This window comes from Engystomops pustulosus, chromosome 1 (assembly GCF_040894005.1).
Source record: "Engystomops pustulosus chromosome 1, aEngPut4.maternal, whole genome shotgun sequence".
Lineage (NCBI taxonomy): Eukaryota > Metazoa > Chordata > Amphibia > Anura > Leptodactylidae > Engystomops > Engystomops pustulosus.
The window spans coordinates 194,845,107-194,854,989 of NC_092411.1; the positions used below are offsets into that span (position 1 = coordinate 194,845,107).

General features: G+C 34.7%; 1 protein-coding gene across 12 annotated transcripts in view; it reads left to right on the top strand.

Moving 5' to 3' along the window:
- SLC4A4 (solute carrier family 4 member 4) overlaps window positions 1-9,597 on the top strand; it is a 149,897-nt gene extending 140,300 nt beyond the window's left edge. For 7 of the 12 annotated variants that reach the window (XM_072117275.1, XM_072117295.1, XM_072117253.1 and 4 more), the window contains 2 exons: window positions 2,458-2,537; window positions 5,110-9,597. In XM_072117275.1, the coding sequence (XP_071973376.1) occupies window positions 2,458-2,504 (47 nt within the window). In that variant the 3' untranslated portion in view covers window positions 2,505-2,537; window positions 5,110-9,597. The remainder of the gene's footprint in view (window positions 1-2,457; window positions 2,538-5,109) is intronic. The other 5 variants (XM_072117285.1, XM_072117296.1, XM_072117267.1 and 2 more) reach the window with 1 other exon arrangement.
- The last annotated feature ends 286 nt before the right edge of the window (window positions 9,598-9,883 follow it).

Genomic DNA, 9,883 nt, shown 5'->3' on the forward strand with positions numbered 1-9,883 from the left:
GTGTTTTTTTGCAAAAATCATCAAAGAATCCCCCCTAACTTTTTATAACACATAATTTGTTTCCTGAATTTTTCAACATTTGTTTTACTTTAGATCAAGTTATTCTTACATACATACCCTCCTAGGCTAGCAGCATGCAACCATAGTTGGTCCATGAATCACAGACTGATGCAAGGAAAAACAGTCAAAAAACAGCAGCGCCGAGCTGTTACCACACTTCAGGGACCAACCATGGAACCTTTCAGCATCAATTCACACTTCTACATGTCCTCATTGCCATATTATGAAAACGTATGTACACTATATATATATATTTATATATATGATTAAAAAACTGTAGGTTGCATATTATATGTTAGGAATTCCGTTCCTCTATAGCATCCCATCTACAGTTATTTGACCCTTGACTAAACTTTCCAGCTCATATTAAACTGTAGTGATACTTCTAATCCTTGATTGTAAGTGACAAATTAATCCTGTTCTCAAGAAACTATGTGGATTTCTAACCTTGTTTCAAATGTAGCAGAGTATAAACTAGACCAGAATATTTAATCTTTTTCATCCTCTAATTCCATGTGATGTCCTTCTACACTCTTTCTACTAACCCAAGCTACCAAGAAGTTTTGGATTTCCTAAATAATCTATGTTCTCCGCTAACTGTGTGTTTACTAAATGTGGTTCCTAAATGATTTAATAAACTATTTAAAATCATTATCATGGTTGATCACCGATCCTCATCTTAATTGGGATATCATTATTCCACATCAATGGATAATTTGTTGTTGTGGCTTGTATTGTTCCCTTCCATCTATGATCACGCCATTTATACATGTGAACAAGTGTTTTGTATTGAGACCTCATTGTGTAGACAAATGATTATCTTTCCTTTCTTTGTGATTTATTGCATGTTGTTATTGCTTTAAGTTGTGGAGGCCCGAGTTGTCTACAAGCTAGTGGTTTCCATTATTATAAGGATATTAGAACTTCTACAAGGAGATCTGTGATGGGATTAAAGTATTAGCTGGGCTATGAGCTTATATGCATTGAAAGAATTTCACAGTAGGCAGAAAAATAATTGGCGACTATTACTTGGCCACAAGTTCCATTTACAATATAAGCTTTCATGTTAAGACACTTACAAATGAAATTACCTTTTTAGTACTTGTAGAGTTGTCCAGCATAAAATCGATTTAAGTCCAAAGCTGATTGACGTTCTAAATGTTGGAACTTGTTACCCCTTTCTGAAGTTTTTTCTCAGAAAACAAATAAAAGGAAACCACAAGCTTTAAGACTATCGGTACCTAACATCTTCTTAAAGCTAATCTGTCATGTGGTGTGTACTGCTTGATCTAAGATCAGACTATGATATTGAGCAAGAAAATGAGCTCAGTGATGGAGAAGTTTATATCTTTTGGTGTTGGATAAACCCTGACAGGACTCCTAGGAGAGAGATGGGGAGCCTTGTTTTCTCCATCCATACAGGATGACCGACAGCTGTTTATCATTGTGTGTGGATGGGGAGATCAGGATCACAAAATCTGTACTGTACCCCTCCAATGTATTTTTTATAGTTTTGGTCTTCTTATACAGGGAAAAAGAATCATTTTGGACCCTGAGTCCAGAGGTGCTTGCAGCCTCCGCACCCCCTCTTTTTACCCACCTGTTTCTCCTTGAGTCTTAGAAAAATTCACTGTGATTTTCACTCAGACTTTCAGCTCCATAATACATGAATGTATACACTGAGTCCTACTTCTTTCCCTTTATCAAACCCTGCTCTTCGATGCAGCAGGAATGACCTGACAGTTATGCACTATGATAAAATTTGTCAATTTTTCTACAGGTACATATGTTTGTTTAAAAAGACTTTACATGTTATTAAAAAAAATGTGTCCATCCTTATATTTCCCAAATTTATATAATTACTTCCTGGGAAACCAATTCAATACAATATCTATGGGTAGTGCCATATAGACACATGTAGCCTGTAGCTTTATAATGATACAACATTGTGAAACCGCATTATCTAAAAATGCTTAGTGACAGTGTGTATATATATATATATATATATCTATATATATATATATATATATATATATATATATATATATATATATATATAAATATGTTCATTTATGGTAAAAAAGGGAGGAAACATGGAAACATAGGTATCTTTTATTATTAGTCAGGTGATTACATATACCAAATTAATAACTTAATTTATTAGAAGAAAATATTTGCATATTTTACTTACTCCTAAAAGACTACATGTTCTGTATATGTAGGATGCTTCATTACAAACAAGGTAATGGCGTATGCATAGTATTACATAATCCTAAGGTCATACCACCATGAGTACAATCATCCCAGCTTTACTAATATTGAGTATGTTAATTACACTTCAGGACTGATATCACCAAACATGCATTTATCTGTTTTATTTCTTTTCTTGCCTAAAAGCAGGAGAAAAGCCATTTACATTCCTTGAACGACACACATCATGCTGAAAGATTCCCATTTATTCAATCAAATATGCCAAGGTAAGCCTTGTATTGTACCTATGCTTTACTATAGACTTTAATGGTAATTTTCTACAGTGCTACAGTTAACTGTTTATCACAAAGTGATTTAAAGTGAAAGGATCTTTCACCACAGTCCGGCTGTCTACAGTATTGATTTCTATGGAGCATTTGGAACTAGAAAAAATCAGGAATCAGTAGAAGAGCTTATTAAAGAATGTAACAACTTGGTGGAGGTTAACAAAATGTCTACTTTAATGAGTTTGCATGAAATAAATACTTAAGCTACTTTCTTGAAGAAACAGCGCCACACATGTCCAGGGTGAATGTGACATTGTGCTTCAACTCCATTAACATCCACGAAGATGAGCTGCCGCACTGGTAAAACTCTAAGAACAAGAGTCGGACCTTTTCTTAATAGGCTTACATAAGGGGACATATAATAGACTCACATAGCCAACAGATTCATCAGAAGTGTCTGTGAGCAGAGCTGTTCTAGTTGCTCATGGCAACCAATCAGACCCGACTTTAATTTTATAAACTGCCATGGGAAATCGAAAGCTGAGCTCTGATTGGTTTTCATAAGCAACCAAGTTTTGTTCTCAGACACTTAACACATACTAACAACTAAATCTATTAACAATTAAATATTAGCAACATTTTAGAATTATATTAGCATTTATAGGTATCCTCCCTACTGAAAAGACCCCTGTTTTAAAGGACCTTGGGTGCAGTACTACTACATTTATCCTAGACACAAAGTATAGATTTCCAACAGGTTCATCAGTTATAGTTGAAACATTAAAACTAAATCTTTAAGTTTCTGCAATTTTCCAGAGCAGAAAATGGATTCTTTTGAAACTGTGCCTAACGATTATTTTAAGAATATCTGAATTGAGCCATATCGCTGATAGAAGCAGTGTGACTATATCTCAGCAGTCTACAGCTTGGGGAAAAATGTGTCTTTACTTCAGTCATTACTGGATCCCCTTTTAATTCAACATTACTAGGCTACATAGTCTACATACATGAATGAGGACTCTGAGGCCTACCCAACCAGCTGAGCCTTCAGTCTGCCTTATACGATACGATACAACTTTATTGATCCCCTGGGGGAAATTCTTTTGTACAAAGTGTTTGGCAATTGTTACAGTGAGAGATAGACTTAACGTTACAGTTACTTTTATACACTTCCATGTTGCTAGTTCCTTTGCTGCATACAAATAGTTACAGAACGATGCGATATAGCACGATACAGGTTACATGACCACATTACATTACATAAGGGAAACAATTACAGTATGAAAATATACCAGTCACCATAACAAATAGACACAGGCTAGACAGACATGCATAGGGGTTACTATAGTAGGAGTGCCGCTGCGGGGCTATGGTGATTGTGGTGAAAAAGTGGTGTTCTGCTCTTGGTTTGGCAGAAGAGACACTTCCCATAGCTCCATTTTTGCCAGGTACTGACGCTTAAGGTGCCTGGTGCTGGCTACCACTGAAGCTTTGGCATGTATCTATTGGCATGTATCTTCTAAAATAACATGAACACTATAACATGAAATAACACTAAAAATCGACTGAATTAAATAATGAAAGTTTACCATGGAGAATAAACTGCAATAGAGACTGCTTAAGTTCTATAGTCAGAATACACATTGTTCAATTAACACACATAATCCACTGAAATATGTTAGAAGGTAAATAGGATTAGCATTCCCCATGGTGGTGTTTGGAAAACACTTAAATTGACTATTGAGTCTCTAATAGTAGATTGCTATACATGTACTTGTGTGTGGAGTACCTATTCTAGAAAACCGTTATTATTACAGTGTTTGAGGGAAGATGGTGGGATGCATGCCATAGGTTTAGGGTTAAGGCTGGATTTGGGGTAGGTTTTGTAGTGTGTTTTCAGATTCAGATTATTAAGTCAATCACAGTAAATTTTCCCCCTTGTTTCTGTTCCCATTATTGTGAATTCTAAAAGTTGTCTCTTCTGCTTGGTTCTGGATAGATATTGATTATAAGTAAACACATACTTAATGGTCCTAATGGGCTTAAAATCAGCTGATTTGCCTTATGTAAAGCAACAAGTGACGCACATATAGGTGTAAACTGAAATTGCTTTTATAACAATTCTGTTCCAAAGTGAGCCAGTTAATAAGTGGTATAAAAATAAATAAGAGAGTCTTAAAGGGAACCTGTCAGGGCAATTGGGGACACTAGACCACCCACAGGTCCTTATGGACTGTGATTTCAAAGCATTTGGCAAAAGAACCCAAAAAAACTTTATACTCACCTGGTCTCCTCTTCCCTACACATTCACAGTGAAGCCACGATACTGTCCTGGCTTCACTTTGCGCATCGTGAGAGGAGGCGCCAGTGCGAGATCTGAAGATGTGAGTCTGATGTTCCTCATCAGACTCACATCTAGGTACTGTATGTATGAAAGTCTTTTTTTTCATTTTCTACACCCAAATACTACAAAAAGATAGATTTGGGACCCTTAACAACAGGTCAATAAGGACCTGTAGTTGGTTTAGGTTCTAATCCATCATGTGTCTAAAACTCTTTTCTTGCCTTCCAGCCCACCAAGTACTCCCATACGACTTGTGCCTCAAATTAGGATAGAGTTTGAGCCGGATGAAGACACTTATTTCTGGAGAAGTCGAGGAATAGAGACAACATTGTGAAACACTTCCTTTATCTTTTTGGACTCTTGCTAGCCAAAAATTAAAGCTATGCTCCACTGACTTTGATGCTTATATCGGTAGCATTCTGTAAATGGCTTTTGCTGACTAAAGTGCTTCCACTGTGACATACCCATCCAGGCTAATATACCAATCAGTCAAACTATATAATATGTCAATTTTGCCTTTTTGACTGTATATCCCAGGACTAGACAGAGAACAAATGCCCAGGGAAACTTTTGCTGAATATCAAACTTTCATGCAGGTCTTAGTAAAGCAACTATGCAATAAAATGTTAAATAGGAAGATACATACACTCCGTCTAATAGAACTGTATATGTGAAAATCCAAAACCATAGTATTAACCACAGCAAATATATATAGAGGTACTTGACTAATTATGTATTGATTATAAAGAACCAATTGCCATAAGGTAAGACACCCCATGCATTAGATCTGGAAACACTAAATAGTATTTAATATGTTCTAGCTTAGTCTTTCAATTATGGGGCCTAACCTTTCTTTTTGTTAATTATTTTTTTTAACTTTTTTTAATGACTGTAAAATAAAATGAATCTTTTTTTTTCCTGCTGCAGGAAACAAATAGTTTGAAGTAGTAGTTCTACCTCTCATTTGTAGAAACTGGCTTTTCTGTATGAATGTCTTGTATACTATGTGATTTATATTATAACACAATATTCATTCTTTAGGGCTGGATGAAACGTTAGCATTTTATACTTGTTGTAAACTGATCAATGAAGTCATTTCAGAGGTAGAAGACAATTTTTTAATGATGTAATGAGGGAGGTGGGGTTAACTTATAATCCATTATTTTAAGTGGTGTGAAAAGTATTTATAAACATAGGCAATAAATAATCATAGTGCCTGACAACAGGGATCAATAAGCGACTAGAGATGCTGATTTTTTTTTTTTTTTTACAAAATAAGCAATTCATTTTTCTTTTATTTAAGTGAAACTCCATCATTTATAATGTTATTGTGTCTGCCAGGGAATGACCAACAAGTATGGTAGCTGATGATTACTACCCTCCGCATGTATCTTTATATAGAGACGTGTAGTGTCAGGTTTGTTCATAGAAAACATGATTTGCAGGACTACATTAGAGGGGATTTTTTTTTAAAATAATTACTAGATAGGCTTTTATTGCCTTTTTAGGTAAACTGGGATCACCAATCATGACCTCTATTAATGCACCTAAATAGGCCATATAAAGTACTATAAATAACCACTAAGCACTACCTACAGTAGTGAATTACCTACATATCATACTTTTTCATATTGCAGCTACTTCAATTCTTGTTGGTTTCCAGGTAGTCACAATTTATTTCTACTAAGCAAATAATGAAGGCAGTTATAATTGAAAAACTGCTATAAAGGTACAAAGCAACAAAAAACAATTTAAAATGTTCTGTCTGTATTACTATTTTTGGAGTTTCACCTTAACACATGTTTTAGAAATGGTTAAATCTGTGTGTGTCATATAGAAAAGGATGCTGCAGGCATAAAAACATAAATACAGTACTATGCCATGTACTAGGCCTATTCCTGTTTTACGAAAATTATAAAAGATGTGATGTAGATTCACAATGTTGCATTTTATTTGCAGCACAATGGGGTATATATATATATATATCCATGCTTCAATTATAGGCGGTCCCCTACTGAAGAACACCCAACCTCTGTTAATTAAGAAAACGGACCTCTGGTAATTGGTAATTTACTGTACTTTAGCCCTAGTCTACAATAAACAGTTATTAAAGGTGTCTATAATGAAGGTTTATTGTTAATCCTGGTTCTTATGACCAATATTTTTAAAATCCAATTGCCATAGAGACCAAAAAAAATTTGGCTGGGGTTACAATTCTAAAGTATACAGTTCCCACTTACATACAAATTCAACTTAAGAACAAACCTACGGAACCTATTCTGTACGTAACCCGGTGACCGCCTGTATATATTAGAATAGATTTCAACCTTATATCTTTACATTCCATTTCCTTTTGTAGGAAACAAGAGTTCTTCTTAATTTAAAACATACAGTAACACAATATATTTTCATTCCATACATTAGTGAAAGGATGTGTCTTCTATCGGTGGTATATAGGTTATAAGAATTAGAACACTTTATTGTCAGGTCATAGCATGGAGACCTCTCGTAACCATCTTTTCATTATGAAATTTGGCCAAATAAATAAATAAGTATTTCTTTAACAGTAATGATGACATCACTTTTTTTTCATATAAAGTATAACGGTAGCACTAAAAGAATAAAAATAGCTATTTTTTGCCAAAATATATGTAAAAATGATCTGTTTTGGTGCCCGTCTCCTTTTCTAAATCACACACATAGCATAGGCACACTGAAAGTCTTTCCACTATTTAATTACCAAGTCTTCCAATCGCAAATAATTTTTACCGTACTTGAATTGTATTAACTGCTGATTTTTATCTTATAATGTGTTATTTTAAACTGAAACGCAATGTGAGCTGTTTGGTGTTAACATTTCTAGCCATGGGACAAAGCTATTTTTTTATACTGTATGTCTTTCCAACGCTGAAGGATAACTAACAAACTAAAAGCCACTTTACAACACGATAAAGCAGGGCCATTTATTTCTGCCACTTTTGACACATTTTTGCTGTAATATTGACACTATTTACATAAAAATCACTTCCCAATGGTTTCACACATTCTCATTTGCTTTTATGAAAGCATTGTGATGTGAATGTTTGTGATTCAAATATAATAATAGTCAGCAAAATTACCAGGAAGTGTTGGCATATTAATTTGATGATGTAGAGGTAACACATCTCCAAATAAAGCTATTAATACATAGAAATAATGTCATGAAGAAAGTCATGCTTTAAGGTGCAGTAAACTGGTCTTTAAAGGGAACCTGTCATCAGCTATCGGTCTAATAAACCACTACCAGTTTATTGTCAAACAGCTTAACACCTTCTAGTTTTTGTTTCTTTCATGTCCTAGTGTGATGGCATCATCCAGAAAATCAACTTTGAAATGAGATGTAAATTGGTTACATAGGAGGCGGAGAGTTTAACACTAAAGTCTAGGTGAGGAGCTTTAAACACCTCCTCCTCTGTGTTTTGAGATCATGCATCGGATTTCAGGAGATCCGTTTAGTGAAGCAGGCTTTCTGAGGGCATGACTTGAGTGTTAATATCTCCGCCTCCTTGACTTTATACAACTAATTTACATCGCACTTAAAAGCTGATTTTTTTTTGGATGATGCCATCACACTAGGTCATGAAAGAAACACAATGTGGGAGGTGTTCAGCTGCTTGGCAACATAGTGGTAGTGGCTTAAAGGTCAATTTCTGCTGACAGGTACTCTAACGCTTTTGGAATTTTTTTAATTAAAAAATCCCTTTATTGTTTATCATCTCTATAAACTTTATTTTTATATAAATGTTAAGAAGTGATAATTTTTGTGCTGCCTTTATCCCTGAAATTGCCTCAAAATGCACAATTTCTGCTTCTCTTGCTGTTGTGCCAGTGACCTGATAAACACAAATATAGAAGTGAATCTAGTGTTGTATATGTTGTCCTACTCACAATGGGACCAGCCATAATGCTGATTTCTAGTGACATTACATATTTCAACTTAAGGTAAAAAAAAGCATTGCTCTATGTACTAATTCATGAATTGTCCTTTTTTGTTCCTTAATACCAAGTGAACTGGTTGACACTGGTCAAAAATGGTTGCTACTACTGTGACATGGTACTAAGGGATATACGTTTTCTTGACTTGAAGCCAATTTAGTCCTACCAGATGCACTTCTTACTAGAATAATACTTAAGCACACTTACTACAATCAGAATACTGGCTACTAACACAACAGATGCTTTTGGGAGTGATTTTGGGGAGCCGTTTTTATTGTTGTCTTTCCATATGGATCTCTTGTATTCATTACTTCAGCTTGTCCCATATTTACACTTCTGATCTAGTGTTAACACAACTCTTAATTTATAGCCATTAATGTGGCTAATCTTTGTAGTAATTATTTTATTTTGGGAGAGGAAGAGTAAAGAAGGGTGAAAGGACTGAGCTGCACTTTCCTTCCCTCCTCTATCCTGTAAATGGCCTTTGTGTCTTTTGTGTGACACTTTGGCTTTTTATGAAATGAGACGCGATCAAACATGGAGCAGATGAAGAAAGTGTCAGACTGTAGTGATTTTTTTTCTGTTTTGGTAACAATGAGCGTTTATTACGATGACAATATAGTGTTTTACAATTTTATGAAGCTTTCTATTGTGACTTTTATGGAATCAAGAGAAGGAAAATATTTAGCATTTATATTTTTCAAAATTAAATGTATATTGAAAATAAAGTAACTTTATGCAGCTGTGTGTACTGATTCTTTTATTCCACTTTTTGTATCTTATTAAGTTTATTTGATGGGATAAAATCTCATTTCTAGATATAAGTATGTGACAGCATATTCTTATTTCCTCAAACAATAAAGCTACATAGTATATAGAAAAAAGAAGCAAGGGATACAACAGCTCACCACAATGGGAATGGTTTTCTCACTCCATGAATCCTCCTTCTGTGTGAACATTGCCCGAGATCCAAGAATGGCCATGCCAACTTCAGTATGGAAATAGTTGACAGTATATGATGAAGGAT